The following is a 17,878-nucleotide window of genomic DNA, read 5'->3' on the forward strand; positions in this document are numbered from 1 at the left end:
ATTTGCAACATCATGATGCAAGATTTAATACCTGTTTGAAATGTCCAAGGGGAAGAAAGCAGCAGCATGGAAGGATTTTGACTGAATGTGAAACCCAAATGCTATAGGTTCCCTATGAAGAAAAGTCTTGGAGCATGTTTTTAAAAATGAGAGGTCATTCTTTGTTTATAAAAAATCTTAAGATAATTTCAAACTTACATAAAAATTGCCAGAGCTGTCATCCCCCAATTGTCAATATTTCACAGCATTTGTGGAACACCTTTACTGCCTCTATAATAGTATCCACACCACTATTAACAATCAATTCCTTTTTATAAGATTTTTTATTTTATTTATTCATGAGAGACAGAGAGAGGCAGAGACATAGGCAGGGAGCCCAATGCGGGACTTGATCCCTGGACCTGGATCATGCCCTGAACCAAAGGCAAACGCTCAACCACTGAGCCACCCAGGCATCCCAACAGTCAGTTCCTTAACTGCACTTGCATTACACTCCAGACATTGTATTAGCCACTTAGCTCACTTAATGTTCACAATCACATTCCAGAGTGTCCATTATTACCCCTGTATCATAGGTGATACTGTTGAGGGTTTAGAAGGGTTCAAGAAAACATGCTCAGGGTTTCATTAGCTAAGGAGATGTTTCAGTTCCAGATCCAACTCCAAGCCTGTGCCTGTTCCAATATCCATACTCACAGGCACAATTCTTATTGCACAGAGTTAGAAGTGTACGTGACTAATAACCACTCGATGGTCTGACCCTTCCCTCACCCCATGTTTTCTATTTCAGGACCCCTCTTTTTGCTGAATGCTGAGGAGATTGCAGAGGAAATAGGGAATATGTGGAGAACAATATATAAATTGACCAAGACCCTAGCTGATGTACCTGCACCCAGGCGGTTAGCAGAGAATGTGAAAGTCAAGATTGATAAATTCAAGCAGCACATCCCTATCCTCAGCATTTCCTGCAACCCAGGAATGAAAGACCGGCACTGGCAGCAGGTTCCTGTCACTCTCCACCCCTCGCCAGCCCAATCCATACCCAATGCATACCTGGTCTTGGTAGCCCTTTAGAAGGCAGGAACCAATCAATACTGGGTCCAGCGTCTGCTTTCTGAAAGGGAGAATCTACTTGAGGCTAAAGCAGCAGTAATGGGGGGGGAAAATCTTTTATTTTTTTATTTTTTTAAAAGATTTTATTTATTTATTAGAGAGAGAAAGAGGCAGAGACACAGGCAGAGGGAGAAGCAGGCTCCATGCAGGAAGCCTGATGTGGGACTTGATCCCAGGACTCCAGGATCATGCCGCAGGCCGAAGGCAAGTGCTAAACCGCTGAGCCACCCAGGGATCCCAGGGAAAATCTTTTAAAGGAAGGAAAGGGGCAGAATGAACAGGTTGACCCTTTTCTTTGGCGACCCTACTGCTGATATTTAAGTACTGCTCTAGCCAATGACCACAAAGCCTCTCCTTGTCTCCTTCCCTAAGCAAATGGCTGCTCAGGGTCCTACAGGGTGATAAGAGCATTGAATTACATTGGGAAGGCCTTGATTTGTCCCTTGACCTAGGACACACAAAAGAGAAAGCCACACCTTTTCTGCCTCCTGACAATGCCAGATGGTTCCTGCTTGGGCTGACCAGACTGTAGAGCCCCGTTGTCCAACAGGCTATGTTCAGAAATAACATTTCACTCTTCTTTCAGCCCTTTGAGTCTATAAATGAGAATAATAAATATTCTCCCTAAAAATAGTTGGGACTTTTATAAGCAACCAAGTGTGAGGGTGATAAGTGTGGTGTGAACACTAAGCAGAAAAAAGAAAACTCACTGTGTTTCTAAAATAATCATCACATTCAAGGGCTAGCAATGGCCTTGAAACGTCCTCTACCCAGGAGTTGCTCTGTGTGGAGGTGGAAATGAGACTGGCTCTCCATAGGCAGATTTCTCTATGATTCGGCCTGGAATTCCTCTCTGGGAACCATGCACAAGACTGAGGACAAGCCTCTGGAAGGACTCACTCTGAAAGCACATCCATTACCTTTCAGAGAATGAAGTCTGAGCTAGAAGCATTTTGATCTCTCTGGGAATATAGAGATCTTGATATATCAGAAATTCCAGAGTTTTCTGTAAAGAGGAACTGCTTTTATTTCCCAGAAAGCCTTGAAATTCAACATCTAAGCAAAGGGTGTAAAGGAGGACAGGCGAGAAGTCATCTGAGTAGACTTCTGGTCTTGTACTGCCCTAGCAGAGGGGTCCGCACAGGGGCAGCTACCCCCAATTATAGGTGCTCATAGGGTGCCACTCCCCATGGACCTAGCCCAACTAGAGCTTTGACCCATTTGGAGGGCTGGGGAGGTTGGGTAAACAAATCGCCTTTGATAGTGCTATCTCTCCATAAGGTGGCACTATGGAAAGTACCCTTGTCAATGGCATTTAAACAACCCTCCCAGGAGACTCAGGATATCTCCTCTACTTGGTGCTCTCCCTGTGATGATGCTGTTCTCATATGTGGGTACTTTAAAAAGCCCAACCAATCCTAGACATTCATAATTCTCATTTACAGATCACTTAGGTGGACAGATTGGAAAAAAATTACTTTGAATTAAAAGAAAAAAAACAAAAAAATAAGAATTAAAAGAACAATATCAGTAATAGCTCAAACATATTGAATACCAACTCTGAACTAGGTGCTGTTATATATTTTGTGTGGATTCCCTCATTTTATCTTCCCTACAGCCCTTTGAAGTAGGGAATATCATTGTCTCCAGATAAGAAAACTGAGGCTTAGAGTAAATTGTCACATGGCTAGTAAACCGTGAGAGAGGGAGTTGGAATCTAGGTCTGTGACTAGGGGAAATGGGGTGAGAAATACCAGATCAGAGGGGATAATAGCCATAGGTAAGAGTGGAGTATAGCCCCAAGAAGGTGGCTCCTGAGTAACGAGCCCCTAAAGCAGAAACCCAGTGGCCTAAACAGTTAAAAGTGAGCTCAGAAAGGAGAGAGGCCACCAGATACACACAGTGCCCCTCCCACCTAGAGCCCCTTCCTGCCTACACTGTAAGTCAAACCACAAACCACCCCAGTGATAGCTGCCAGCCTGGGAAAGCCGTTCTCTGCCCTAATGCCTAATTCAGGAGATCAATTTTCTGGCTCTCGCAGGGAACTCTGAAGGTTAAACCACCTCTAGCTCTAAAGGGTACAGGATGGATCTTCTGGAGACATGGGGTGTGGGGTGGTTGTGCTGTGGTTTCTGACCATTTCCCAGAACTTAAGCAGGAAGGGCTGGTCCTTGGGTTTGGGGCCCTGATACCAGCAAAGAGGTTGCTACTGTGGTTTAAAACAAGTCGTAACAGGGTGACATTTGACCACCTGATGCGCACCAAAGATCGCCCTCTAGGACATTGCTGCCCAATGAAAATAATACAAGCCATATGTCTAATTTTAAAGTTTCTTGTAGCCACATTAAAAAACAAAAACAGGTGAAATAAATTTTATGAATATATTTTATTTAACCAAATAAAATATTTAACCAAACATTCAAAATATTTTTCAATAAGTAGTCAATGTAAAAATGTTAATGTAATCTCTCACATTACATTTGTCATACTAAGTCCTTGAATATGATGTGCTTTTACACTTAGAGCACATCTCAGTTTGGGCTTGTCACATTTCAAGTTTTCAAATAGCCACAAGAAGTTAGTGGCTCCATATTGGACAGGGCAGCTGTAGGCTCTTAGAATTAGGAAACCAAATGCTTTGTTAGTCTCTGTAATCAACAAAAGCAATCTGAAAAAAAAAAAAAAACCCTACTAATCTCTGAGTCTTTTCTATGGGCCAAGCACTATGCCAAGTGCTTTACATAGTTATTAGCATTTAATCCTAGAGAGAGTATGTGTTCTAAGCTGTACTTTCAGGTATTAGGGAATAAATCGAAGTCCAGGGTCACCAGGAACAGTTGTGCAGATTGTGTACTCCATAACTCTAGGGAATGTGGTTTTGGGGAACTACAGTGTGAATTGTACTTTTTTAGAGTTATGTAGTGTATAACCTTCACAACTGTACATGGAAGACCTGAGAGACTCACTAGATGTGATGGAGAAGAGCTTTGTAGGGAGAACTGGGTCCAAGTCCCAATTCTGCCATTTATTAGCTGGATGGTCTTGGCCAAGGTACATATTTCCTTTGTCTCAGTTTCCTTATATGTACAAGAGGAATAATAATACATTAGTAACTTCCTCATCATTATTGGAGGAATGAAATAAGTGCATAAAGGTCTTAAAACACTGCCTACTTCATAGAAGCCCTCAATAAATGTTAATTACTTCTATGATTTCCATTATCTTAGTGGACCTCCAAGTATCCTCAGGCCATGACTGGTAAGCCATTTGAATTAGCTGTTTCATTCATGTTTTCACTCTGTAGATATTTACTGATGCCCACTAAATGCCATGCTTCAGGGACACATGGCTAAATAAGACATCCCATAGTCCTCCTAGGGCTGGACAGAGATTGGGCAATAGGTGAGGTTTCTCAGAGTCTCATTCTCTTTCAGGTCCTCCTACTCCTCTAGAGCATGTTTGCTCAGTCCTTGAGAAAACTGCTCAAAGCCATCAGAGACTTCACATACGAACTTCTTCAGGGATATTTTCACTTAAAAGACAAGCCTGGGTAGTATTTACACCAAAGGAATGGGCCCAAATGCTAACCGTTCCAACAAGTTAGCACACTGGGGTGGAAAGGAAAATATTTGGGCAAAGGGGGTTTCTTCCTCCTTCCCAGCATCCTCAGATCACAGAATTGGGGGTTCTGCATATCCTGTATACTCAGGACTTTCTCCTTTTACTCAGCAGACCCTTATTGCAGCTTCTGTCATAGACCAGGCTTTGCACTAGGCCCTGGAGCACAAAAACAAACCAGATCTGGTTCCATCTCCCAGAGTGCTCACAAGTTGGCACTGTGCCCAGCGCTGGTGAGCAGTGATCCCCAATAAACCAGAGAGGAAGCAGTGTGCCTCCTAGGCCGCCTCCCACATTATTAGACTCGCACCATCCAATTTGATAGCCATTAGCTAAACAGCTATTTAAATCAAGTAAAACTAAATAAAAATCAGAACTCAAATCCTCAGACACACTGGCCACATTTCCAGGACTCAATGGGCACAGGTGACTAGCAGCTACTGTAAGGGACAGCACAGAGGAGAACGTTTCCATCATCATGGAAAGTCTACTGGCCAGTGCCACCTTGAACAATATGCATTTGTTTTCCTCTCTTTTCTGCAGATCAGTGAGATTGCCGGCTATGAAATAAAGCCCACAGAAACAACTTGCCTCTCAAATATGCTGGAATACGGGTTCAGCAAATTCATTGACAAGTAAGACTCCTTTTCCCCTTCAGGAAGCTCTTCAGTCAAAGTATCTGAATTCCCACAGGATATGACTAGCCTCATATCAGGCTGTTTTTCTCCCTCTGGTTCAGAGTAACTTAAATGTTTTTAGTAACCTCCACCTTGGGTGACTAGCTACTGGTGAAACCCACTTCCAGCTGCCAAGTGGATGACATATTATGACTTGAAAATGGAGTCAGAGATTTTATTTCAAAGGGAAATCTGAGGGATGCCTGGGTGGCTCAGTGGTTGAGCATCTGCCTTCAGCTCAGGGCGTAATCCTGGAGTCCCGGGATCGAGTCCCACATCGGGCTCCCTGCATGGAGCCTGATTCTCCCTCTGCCTGTGTCTCTGCCTCTCTCTGTGTGTGTATCTCATGAATAAATAAATAAAATCTTCAAAACAAAACAAAGGGAAATCCGAAGGGAAAAAAAAAAGTTATTGGAAACTGAGCTCCAAGCCCAGGTCTGAGTGGTTTCTGGTAAAACCATTCCACCTTTCTGGGCTTTAGTTTGCTTTTTTAAACAAACAACAATAAACAGGAATGGCTTTCTGAGCCCTTAGGAGTCCAAGAAACATGGTTGGTGAGAGAATTCTTCACTTCTTTTCTCCTTTTCTACAAATGCCCTTGGACTCTGTGTATAAGAATTACTGTTTTCAGGACCAAATATTCTGTGGATTCTGATGGTTTGTCCAGATTTCCTTCAGGGCAGAGGATGGGAGATGCTGTACTGCCTGAACTAGAGTTCCTGTTAGACAGCTGGATTCAGGTCTAACTCGACACACACACTTCTCAGAGCATGGCCCCAGACCAAATGCATCATAATCATCTGGGAACTTGTTAGAAATGCACATTCTCGGGCCCCACCCCAGTCTGCTGAATCAGAAATTCTGGGTGTGGACCCTGCAATCTGTGTTTTAACCACTTTTTCAGGTCCAGTGTCCTGTGAAGAGCCACCAGCCACATATAAGCCTGTCATAGCCCACGAAAGCAGTGTGTCCAGTGAAGAGCCATCAGCCACATATCCTACTGAGCCCTTGAAATGAAACTATTCTGAATTAGAAGTGCTAGAAGTATAAATAGGTCTAGATTTCAAAGGCTTATTAAGAAAGCCTAGGAGAGGCAGCCTAGGACCCACACTGCTTTCTCTCTGGTTTACTGGGGATCACTGTTCCACCATCCCACAATTAAGGGGAAAAAAAGCAAAATACCTAATAAGTTTTAATATTACATGTTGAAATGATAATATTTTGGATATACTGAGTTAAATAAATTATTAAAATTAATTTCACCTGTTTCCTTTTACTTTTTAAAAATATGGCTACTGGAAAACTTAAAATGACATAGATGGCTCACCTTTTATTTTGAATGGGCAACACTACTCCAGGTGATTCTGATGCAGGCCAGAGTTTGGAACCCCTTCTTCATTCTCATGGGATAATGGGTCTAATCTAAGGCCCCCAAATCCCTCTGCCACCTGAATGCTCTGATGCAGTCCCCAACCCCCCAATACCACCATCACAAGCCCTCTTTGAGGAGCAGCCTGGAGACATATTCTTTTCTACCAGATGTTGGTTATTTCATTAAAAGGCCACCTTATCTTCCAATAAGATATTTCTAAGAGATAACAGCCATTGAACATTTATGCTGCACTAAGCACTTAATAAACATTAACCAATTTATTCATATCCATAACTATAACCTAATGTTGTACTACTATTACTATTGCTGTTTAACAGATGAAGAAATAAGTTGATTCCAGTGATTAGGTAACTAGCCAGAGGTCATAGCTAGTAACTGAAAGAACCAAGACCCAAGCCTAGACTGGCTGATTCCAGAGCCTTAACCATTACCCTGTACTGCCTAAAGAATAAACCCACCTAAGGAGACAGAAACTAAGCACACAGTGACTCTGCCACTTTCTTTTTTTTTTTTTTTAAGATTTTATTTATTTATTCATTCATGAGAGACAGAAAAGCAGAAACACAGGCAGAGGGAGAAGCAGGCTCCATGCAGGGAGCCCGACGTGGGACTCGATCCCAGGTCTCCAGGATCACGCCCTGGGCTGAAAGCAGGTGCTCAGCCGCTGAGCACCCAGGAATCCCAGACTCTGCCACTTTCCATGCCAATAGACTCAACTGTGACAAACCCAAAAGGGGTTACACCTTGGCTAAGTTGTTTACCTCTGTGTATCTTAGTCTTCTTATCTGTAAAATCAGAAGAAAAATAGTAGCTGGGTGATTAGTTATGGTGGAGATTATGGTGTAAGGCATGTAACCTGAACTGAGTTAACACCTAAGTTCTCACCTACTACCTGTGAGTGAAGTGTGAATTCCCCTGTGCTCCACCATCCCATAGTTAATGCAGCTTTATCACAGCACATAGTTTATAAACTTCTGTAGTACATTTGGGTAAGGTCAACTCTTGATGGGTTTCAGGGACTCCCAAACTCATTAATCCTTCCCCTGTGCAATTATTTGCATAATTACAAGTCATAAAGCATGTTACAAACATTGTACTTAATTACACCAACAACCATGCAGACGGGGACCTCAAGCCTGTCAAGTGACTTGGTCACAAGTCACAGCTTTGTAGCCAGCCTCCTCATCTCACACCTACCTGGGTTGGCACCTGCCCTTATTAATTATTCCCTATATGCACACTCATTGTGGTCATCTCCAAGAAGGACATATTTAGGACAATGACCCTGATGCTAAGGTCTTTATTAGTCATTCTTGGGAATATGCCATTCACTGCCCTGAATGGAGCTGAACTGAGGGTTCTCAGCTCTGTTTAGTTGGTCCTATTTGACTGATCACATGTGAATAATTCTCTTGCTCCTTGTGACAAGGAGAAGGAAAAAGGCACAAAATGGGGGAGGAAGACACAGTGGATTAGAAGCCAGGGGAACTAGTGTCTAGACCTGGTTCCTGCACTCCCCAGATGCCAGTATGGCTTTGGCCACATCACTTGCTTCATCTGGGCTTCAGTTTCCTGATCTCTATGTAAAGACCAGATTGTCTCTTCTGCAGTGGAGCTTTCAATGAAAGACAAGAGCTGAGGCAGAAAGAATAATCCCTCCTTCTTCTTCCAAGAATTTGGCTTCCCTGTTCTTCCCAATTCCCAGGCCACACTTGAGTTTACTTGAGTCCTGGACTTGAGTCCCAGGCCCAACTCTCAGTGTGGAAGCAAGAAGAAAGAAACTTGTCTTCCCCTTTTCTGTGGAGTAGAGGGGCTCTAGATGTGATTCAGCATATGAGGAAAATAGCATTGGTTTTTTAAAAGGTTGGGGACAGGGGCACCTAGCTGCCTCAGTTGGTAGAATCTGTGACTCTTGATCGTGGGGTTGTGAGTTCAAGCCCCACAATGGGTGTAGAGATTATGTTTAAAAAAAAAAATAGAGAGGTAGGGACAGGAAGTAGAGCAAAGCCATTAGTAAATTAACAGAAGTTCTGAGATCTGAATAGGAAGTCAGAATAATAATTCTGGACTAAGTAAAGAAAGAAAATGGGGGAACAGAGGTCTTATTTTAATGGCTTTAAAAGACTGGCTCTCAAGTGGAGACCACCTCTCCACTAGGAGATATTTGACAGTATTTGGAGACATTTTTGTTGCCATAACTGACAAGGTGGGCACAGGGAGAGTCTGCTACTGGCATCTCGTGAGTAGAGCCCAGGGATGCTACTAAACATTCTACAATGTACAGAACAGCCCTCTCTCCCAACAAAAGAATTAATTATCCACCCTGTATTAGTTTGCTAGAGCTGCTATCACAAATATTATAGACTGGATGGCTTAAGCAACAGAAACTTATTTTCTCCTAGTTCTGGAGGCTGGAAGCTCAAGATCAAGGTATTGGCAAAATTGGTTTCATCTGCAGCCTCTTTTTTTTTTTGGTTTGCAGAAGGCTGCCTTTACCCTGTCTCCTCACATGGTCTTCCCTCTTGTGTGTCTGTCTTAATCTCCTCTTCTTATAAGGACACCAGTCGTATTGGATTAGGACCCACCCTAATGACCTCATTTTAACTGAACAAACTACCTCTTTTTTAAAATTTTAATTCTAGTATAGTTAACATACAGTGTTATATTAGTTTCAGGTGTACAATATAGTGAGCAACAACTCTATATGTTACTCAGTAACTGAACTACCTCATTACAGACCCTGTCTCCAATAGGGACCTCACATTCTGAGATGCTGGAGTTTAGGACTTCAGCACATGATTTCTGGGGTTGGGGGAGGGGACACAATTCAACCTGTAACAGCCCCCAGACTGCTAGTCTGAGGGTAAGAAATCCTTCACAACATCCAAAACAGCTGGCACATTTTAGAGTTGGATAGTAAACATTTTAGTAAAATGAAGGGCATTTTGAATTTGTCTTAGGCATGAACTGAAATTCCTCCTTTACTGTGTTTTCACTGGCCTCCTCTCACTAATGTTGTTCGTGTGTTCTCTTTAGATTGGAGCCCATTGGTGCAGCTGCCAGTAAGGAATACTCTCTGGAGAAAAACTTGGAGAAAATGAAGTCGGACTGGGTTAACATGACATTCAACTTTGTGAAGTACAGAGACACTGTGAGTGTCAGCCCAAGTGCCCAGCCCCCTGACAGCAGCCCATTAATTATGCAGTAGATTACAGAGAGGAGTCATTCAGAATTGCAACAGAACTCAGGAAGGAAGGATTTCTGATGTCTTTTTTTTTTTTAACTGAGATATAATTGACATGCAACATTGTGTAAGTTTAAGGTTTACAAGTGTTGATTTGATTTGATTTACGCATTGCAATATGATCACCACCCTAGTGTGAGCTAACAGCTCTGTGATGTCACATAATTATCATTTCTTTTTTGTGGTGGGAACAATTAAGATCAGTCTCTTAGCAACTTTGGAGTTTTTAATGTGGTCTTGTTGTCTATAATCACTATCCTGTGCATCACTAGATTGTTTCCTCCCATCTGCCTTCCTTGTGCCAGTCATTCTTCCTTCCAAGCCCCACAGGAAGGGTGCATTTTTAAATGAAAAAAGCCTTTTGATGCAGAGCAACAAGCTTTCTCAGTGCAAAGGAACTGAACAAGACTGCTGAATTAGCATCTCCCAGGGAGGGCTCCCCACCCCTCACCCCTGTCCTTCAGAAACATACCTGGGTAAACAATACTTAAAGTATTTCAAAACAAAATATATGTTTTTTTAGTCACTCCTGTTTCTTAAGACTGTAAGAACTGTAGCTGAGCCAATGGAAGGGAAAAGAACTGGGGCCTCTTTCAGCAAGACTAGGCAACTGAGGGTGCCAGCAGCATGATGCTGCACCACCTAATGGGATCAGATACTGCTAGAGGCTCTTGTGCTGGGATGAGGGGTTGAGTTGGGGTACCTGGGAACAGCTCAGTTGCACCTGGCCCATCTTTATAGTTTGGTGTTGTTTTTTTAAAAAAAATTTATTTATTTGACAGAGAGAAAGAGAGAGCACAAGTAGGCAGAGAGGCAGGCAGAGCAGGAGGGAGAAGCAGGCTCCCGCTGAGCAGTGAGCCCCTATGATCATACCAATGATGATACCGGTTGGATCCCAGGACCCTGAGATCTTGAACTGAGCCAAAGGCTTAACCAACTGAGCCACTGAGGGGCCACCCCCATCTTAAGAGTTTTTGACTGACACAGCTATAGACAAGGATCAACAGCAAAAGGGAGTCACCGTATCACTTTATTAAGAGCTAGAAACACCTTCTGGTGCAGAGCTACTGGTAGAAGGTAGATAAGAGAATATATCTTAGCCCCAATTTAGCCACCCAGGAAGTAAAAGCAAAGCCAGAAGGGCCAGACCCGCCAGAAAGAAGCAGACCCTTATCAGCTTGCTCAGCATAGTGGCCCAGGCAAAAGAGTGCCATTCACAGGAGCTGACTTTCAAGGCACAGGAACCTGAACTGCTAGTAAAAAATGGTCCCAGGAAAGTATAGGCAGAGGTTCCCAAACTTTTTTCTGTTTGTGGAACCTTTTGTGTCTTAGTACTTTTTTCATAGTTTCACTCCTTGGGCCAAAAGAAATACCTAACAGCTTTATGAAGTAATTAGGTTCAAACAACTTTAGTATTTGTGTCCTATCAACAACTGTTTTTTTTTTTAAGTTCTTTTTTTTTTAAGATTTTATTTATTTATTCATGAGAGGCAGAGAGAGAGAGAGAGAGAGAGAGAGGTAGAGACACAGGCAGAGGGAGAAGCAGGCTCCACGCAGGCAGCCCGACATGGGACTTGATCCCGGGTCTCCAGGATCAGGCCCTGGGCTGAAGGCGGTGCTAAACCGTTGAGCCACCTGGGCTGCCCAACTGTTTTGTTTTTTTTTTAATACATATAAATTGAAAGAAAAAAATATTTGTATTTCATTTTTTAAAAAACCACAGCAAATTGCCGTGAGTTTGCTGCAATGTCTAGGAGCACCTCACATACAGTTTGGGAACCACAGTTCAAGGCCCAAACAGTCAGATTTGCAGTTGATCCTACCTGAGGGAGAGGGAGCAAAGAAAATGGACAGGGAAATAGGAACATAGGGAAGGGAATAGAACCATATGCTCCCCTTCCCTACCCCATCCCAAACAGACACTAATTTCAGGCCTGAGCTGGGACCGTATTTGATTTCTGCAATGGATGTAGAAAATATATGTCATTAAGAATACTTTTTAGGAAGCAAATAGAAATTCCATCACTTATAAGACAGATTTCTGTCCCACTTGGGCGGACATATGAGCTGTGGAGCCTTTGGAGATCAGTAAGAAAAGTGAAGGGGTCTTGTGGTTTTGATGGGTCAGGATATCTTTATTTGCAGGATACAAACATCTTGTGTGCAGTTGATGACATTCAGCTGTTACTTGATGATCATGTGATAAAGACCCAGACTATGTGTGGCTCCCCATTCATCAAACCAATAGAAGCAGAATGCCGGGTAAGAGGAAATGAGATTGAGGGTTTGTAATGTCTCATTAGCTCTGGGTTTGTTGGAGGAGGGAGAAGATTTTTAAGTTCAGTTAACAAAGAAGCTCAGTTTTTCCTGATTGGAAAAAAATAAATAACACAAGACTAAAGCAATAACCATCCAAGTAAGCATATGGCACACTGAGCCTTTGCAACAGTCTGCCAAAAGAGAAGATGAGATGATTCTAATGCACTGAGTAAAAATACATTTGGCAAGTATTTTATGGACTACAGTAGTCTAGAATGTAAACTGCACAAGGATAGGGGTTTGGCCTCCTTTGCTCATTGTTTGTAGAAGTGGCATAAGCTAAGAGTGCAGACTCTGGAGCTAGACAGCCAGGGTTTAAGTTCTGGCTTCGTCCCTTGTTGTGTGACCTTGGACAAGTTACCCAAACTGTTGTATGTCCATTTCTGCGTCTGTAAAGTGAAATTTGTAAATAATATCTCCCTCATAAATCTGTTGGATTAATTGGTTTCACATACATAAGGCCCTCAGACCATCACTTGTCACAGGGTAAGCAATATGGCTGCTATTATTTATTATTATTCCACTAGGAAAAGAACTACATAAGGGCAAAGACTTTTGTTGGTTTCTTTCATTGCTGAATCCATATTGCCTAGAACAATGACCAGAATATAGGGGGCAAATACTTAATAAGTATTTTTTAAGTGAATGAGCAAATAAATGAATGAATCCATCTAATTTGTTCAGTCAGTGGGCCTGTGTTACAGAGTGAAGGTTAGTGACTCAGATATGAAATGCTAAATTCACAGAAGTGGGAAGAAAAGCTGGTTCGTGTGCAGGAAATTTTAGATGCCTGGTTGAAATGCCAAGCCACCTGGCTATACCTGGAACCAATCTTCAGTTCAGAGGACATCATAGCCCAGATGGCAGAAGAGGGGAGGAAATTTGCCACTGTTGATAGTTACTGGAAATCACTTATGTCCCAAGCGGTAAGTTTTTACTCCCTAGCACATCTTACGATCAGGAATGTGGGATGCCATATGGATGTTCCTCATTGTGTATCATAGCCATGTCCCTTGAAATTTATAAGTAAACTAAATTTTTTCATTTTTTTTTAAGATTTTATTTATTTACTTAAGAGAGACACAGGGAGAGAGAGAGAGGCAGAGACACAGGCAGAGGGAGAAGCAGGGTCCATGCAGGGAGCCCGATGTGGGACTCAATCCAGGGTCTCCAGGATCAGGCCCCAGGCTGTAGGTGGCACTAAACCACTGAGCCACCCGGGCTGCCCAATTTTTTCAAATTCAATATTTTAATAATTTTTCTAATTTCAAAAATTAGAAACATAGAAATGTTACTAAAAATTCAAACATAGGAATATGTAATACAGAGAGTGGAGGACTTTTGAAAACACACCTCCAAGAAAGCAACTGTTAGCAGTTTGTATAATTTATTTAGCTCTCATTCCTAATAATGAGGTAGGAGATTTTGTCACAGAATAATGCAATAAAATGTCTATAGATTGAGGATCACTTTAGAATTCAAATAATTCTCCATATTGAGTTACTTAGTTATTTAAAGTATGTTTATTTGGTACCCATCATTGAATTAACAGAGAATACTTGAAGATGACTAGGATATGATTTCTACCTTCATAGAATTCAGTGTCTTGTGAGGAGAGAGTGTTAGGTAAATAGGAGAGTTATGATAGAAGCCTATACAAATAGCTTTTAGAACACAGGAGGGTAATTTAGTTGCCTGAGAGTGTTTAAAGAAGGCCTCCAAAGAGGATGACATTGGAAACAAGTCTTGAAGGATGAGTTCACTGGGTATACAAGGTAATCAGAAGTATCTATTAAGAGATGATATCTTTTTCCTTTTTGAAGTCAAATGTGTTCAACTGAGTCTCCCTTATAAAGAATTTACCTCAAGAAAATTTATCTGCTCTAGTGGGCATTTATACTGCCCAGCAAGTGGAGCCAGTTTTCATGATATCCTGCTTTCTCCAACTCTATTAGTATTAGTATTAGTTTAGTATTAGTTTAGATACTTTGGTTGCAAGTATTGAGTGACAAAAATTCAACTAATTTTAGATTTTAAAGATCAAATTGAACTTTATTAAACAATTAATAAGTCAGGCAGCATCCCATCTAACAAATAGAGATACACTCTGAGGAGTTGTATAAAATGAAAGTTTTTTGTAGAAGAAAGAGTCAACCATCTCCAGAAGAATAGGATCATGTTGTAAGAGCATTCACCCTTGTGGGATTAGGAGGCTAAATTAGCTGGGCAGGGGGATCAGTAGTTCATGGACTTGTCATACACTCATTACAATGATCAGTCTCAGAATCTAGAAGCCCCATGGTGATTCTCACTTTTTTTCATGGAAATTAGGTGAAAGATACCAGGGTTCTGGTGGCAGCAGATCAGCCACGGATGGCTGAGAGGCTTCAAGAAGCCAACCTCCTGTTGGAGGACATCCAGAAAGGGCTGAATGATTACTTGGAGAAGAAGAGACTATTTTTTCCCAGGTATTCAGTACTGTTCTTTTGTTTGGAGTTGCCTTTTTGACCCATATACAGGTAGAATTACCTTTTTTTCATCTTGAGAGTTGGCTTCTACCAACCTATTTAATAATCTTTCCTGGTTCTCCATTCCCCACAAGGCAGCTCTCCAAGGTAGGGCATGTCTTCTTGTCATTATTTAGAATGAGTTTGAATGAACACCAGTAGGGGCCAAATCCACACTTTAGCCAACCATCATGGTCAATACCTAATTGAAGGGATATAGTAGTCATGATTAAGAGTTAAACAGACCTCTGTTTGAGTCCCAGCTTTTTCACTCACTATTCTTGAGACCTTCAGCAAATCTGAGTCCACTGTAAAATAAAAATATAATAATGGCTCTTACATATATGTTTGTGTAGATCAATGAATTAATGCATGTAGAGCATTTGGATGTCTAAACTATTGAAGAAATGTCAGTTGAATGTTTTTGTCATCAAATTTTGTAGTTTCTGATAGGTATGTTTATAAATATTTGACTCCCCCCCTCCCCCACCAAGAACCAGTGCATAAAAGTCAAAGTCATTTTAGAGGGCTAGTTCCAGAAAAGATGGTACTTGCTCCTGATAATCTGTCCATGTCTAGATCACAATGGGTGGTCACTCCATGTCATTTGATTTGAATTGGGATGTAGGTTAAATCCCAATGTGTTTTTAAGAAAAGTATATTTTAGTGTTCCCTTATCTGGAGACAGAAAGAGCTGTACTGGGATTGTGAAGAGTGATTGGTTTTATACTTTCAAATTGAGGAGGTAGGGTAGAGACAAAGGAAGTTTCTGAAAGTATTGTCATATGTTAAAGACTTACAGGATCCTAGAGGTGTGGCTCTTGTCAAGTGAAGGTTGGTTTTTGCCTCTAGCAAAGCATTAACTTTAAGAGAGTTGTGAGTTCCTGGAAAAATGTCTTACTCTGCTTGTCTCAGCTATTTGTCAATGGCCTGCAAGTTGTAAGGAAATTTAATTTTACCTCCATTTCCTTTTGCCTTTGTTCTACACATCAGATTCATTAATAGCATACTTCTTATTTCACATTTGTGACGTTTTGTCATTCCTGGAGATAAGATAAGGAAGTCTTCTCTCTCCTAGTGGTTCTCAATACTGACTATATATTAGAATCACCTGGGATTTTAAAAACATAAATCCCCAGACCCAACCCCAAACCCATTATATTAGAATTTGTGCACAGTGCAACCTTGGAAATGGAATTTTCTTAATAAGCTTCACAGGTGATTCTAAGGTGCAGCCAAAGTCGAGAACCACTGTTCTATCCAGGTTTCTTCCAAAAGGTAGCACCCTACCCTGAAACCATATTAAATTCACATATACCAGCTTTTTTTTGTTTTTTTTTAAACATATACCAGCTGTTATCCTTTATCTTGCTCTGAGGCAAAACCATGGTGAAGGGGAGTATGGCTGATATTTATGGAGTGTCCTCTACTCTTTGAGGAATATTATCTTGTTGGGAAAAGAGGTTCTCAAAAGAGATTCCAGTTGCCATCTTTCTTTGCTTTAAAATAGGTTCTTCTTCCTGTCAAATGATGAGCTGCTGGAGATCTTGTCAGAGACAAAGGACCCCCTCCGCGTGCAGCCGCACTTGAAGAAGTGCTTTGAAGGAATTGCCAAACTAGAGTTTACAGACAATCTGGAGATTACAGGCATGATCAGCTCAGAAAAGGAAACCGTTCCATTCAAACAGATTATCTATCCAACTCAAGCCAAAGTAACTCTCCTCTTACCTATTTTCATTCTTTTCTCTATAACAGCAATACAGAGAGATACAGAGAGCATATTGATTGGTTAAGCACTTGGACTCGAGTTCCATACTGCCTGGATGTGGAACTCTGGGTTCTACAACTTAAGGACTGGGCAACTTTGGGAAATTGTTTAGTCTTTCCAAGTCTCAGTTTGCCCATCTCTAAGATGGGGATTATACTGCAATCCACCTGATACACTAAATTTATGGAAGGATTTCAACCAAACCTGATGTGGAGGCAATAGTATGCATCAGACCCAACTGCTGATGCTATTCAGATCTCCAAGGGCAGAGCCTCTCTCTAAAAGTGATCTGATCGGAGCCACCTGAGTGGCTTAGTCAGTTAAGCATCAGACTTTTGATTTTGGCTTAGGTCGTGAGATTGAGCCCTCCATTGGCTCTGTGCTGAGCATGAGCATGGAGCCTGCTTAAGATTCTCTCTCTCTCTATTCTGCCCTCCCCCTCCACGTAACACTCTCTCTCTCTCTCTCTCTCTCTCTCTCAAAAAAGTGATCTGGTCAGACAGCTTGCTAAGGCAGGTGTTTATAAAGGTCAATAAAGTATTATGGAATAAATGCTATTTTACTCAGGTTTTTATACAAGTGTCTTTATATAATGAATAAAATGTAAATTACTCCCACTCCCACTGAACATGACAGCACCTCCATTGGAAATAGAAAAGCACTCTTGGCTTTGCTAACCATTTTTGCCAACCATACATATAAGTTGTAATAACCAAGAGTCACGTTACCAATAGACACCAGCTAGATCATAGGTGTCTGAAGTTAACAGCTACAGTGACCTAAAATTCTAAAACTGAATAATTTGCTGCACATCTGAACTGCCTGTAGAGCTTAAAAAAAAAAATCCAAATGCCTAGGTTGCATCCCATAATAATTAAATCAGAATGGCTAAGAGTGAAAGTCAGGCATCCATATTTTGTAAGAATCTCCAAATGATTCCCATGCACAGCAAAGTTTGGGAACCACTGGAATAAGGTGAGAATTAAAACTGCTCATTAGAAATGAGCAACTTATTATATGAACTGAAACATAAATGTGTCATTTGCTTCCTGAGAAGTTATGTTTCAGAAAAGGACATGAAATGCATGTTAAGAATCCCCCATTTCCCCTTTACATCACACATACTTCCTAGAATAAAAAATATATAATAAATATAAAACACATAATTAACGAATATTGTCTTCAAGGGGTGTAGGATCTTTGGCCTCCCTCCAGCCTTGGTCCAGAGAGAAAGCTGGG

The 17,878-nt window shown here is 41.4% G+C and overlaps 1 protein-coding gene across 3 annotated transcripts in view; it reads left to right on the forward strand.

Annotated features, from left to right (window-relative positions):
• DNAH3 (dynein axonemal heavy chain 3) overlaps positions 1–17,878 on the forward strand; it is a 171,507-nt gene that overhangs the window by 53,141 nt on the left and 100,488 nt on the right. For all 3 annotated transcript variants that reach the window (XM_038540141.1, XM_038540140.1, XM_038540142.1), the window contains 7 exons: positions 791–1,002; positions 5,275–5,366; positions 9,838–9,952; positions 12,191–12,307; positions 13,111–13,290; positions 14,696–14,832; positions 16,382–16,583. In XM_038540141.1, the coding sequence (XP_038396069.1) occupies positions 791–1,002; positions 5,275–5,366; positions 9,838–9,952; positions 12,191–12,307; positions 13,111–13,290; positions 14,696–14,832; positions 16,382–16,583 (1,055 nt within the window). The remainder of the gene's footprint in view (positions 1–790; positions 1,003–5,274; positions 5,367–9,837; positions 9,953–12,190; positions 12,308–13,110; positions 13,291–14,695; positions 14,833–16,381; positions 16,584–17,878) is intronic.

This window comes from Canis lupus, chromosome 6 (genome assembly GCF_011100685.1).
Source record: "Canis lupus familiaris isolate Mischka breed German Shepherd chromosome 6, alternate assembly UU_Cfam_GSD_1.0, whole genome shotgun sequence".
Taxonomy (NCBI): Eukaryota; Metazoa; Chordata; class Mammalia; order Carnivora; family Canidae; genus Canis; species Canis lupus.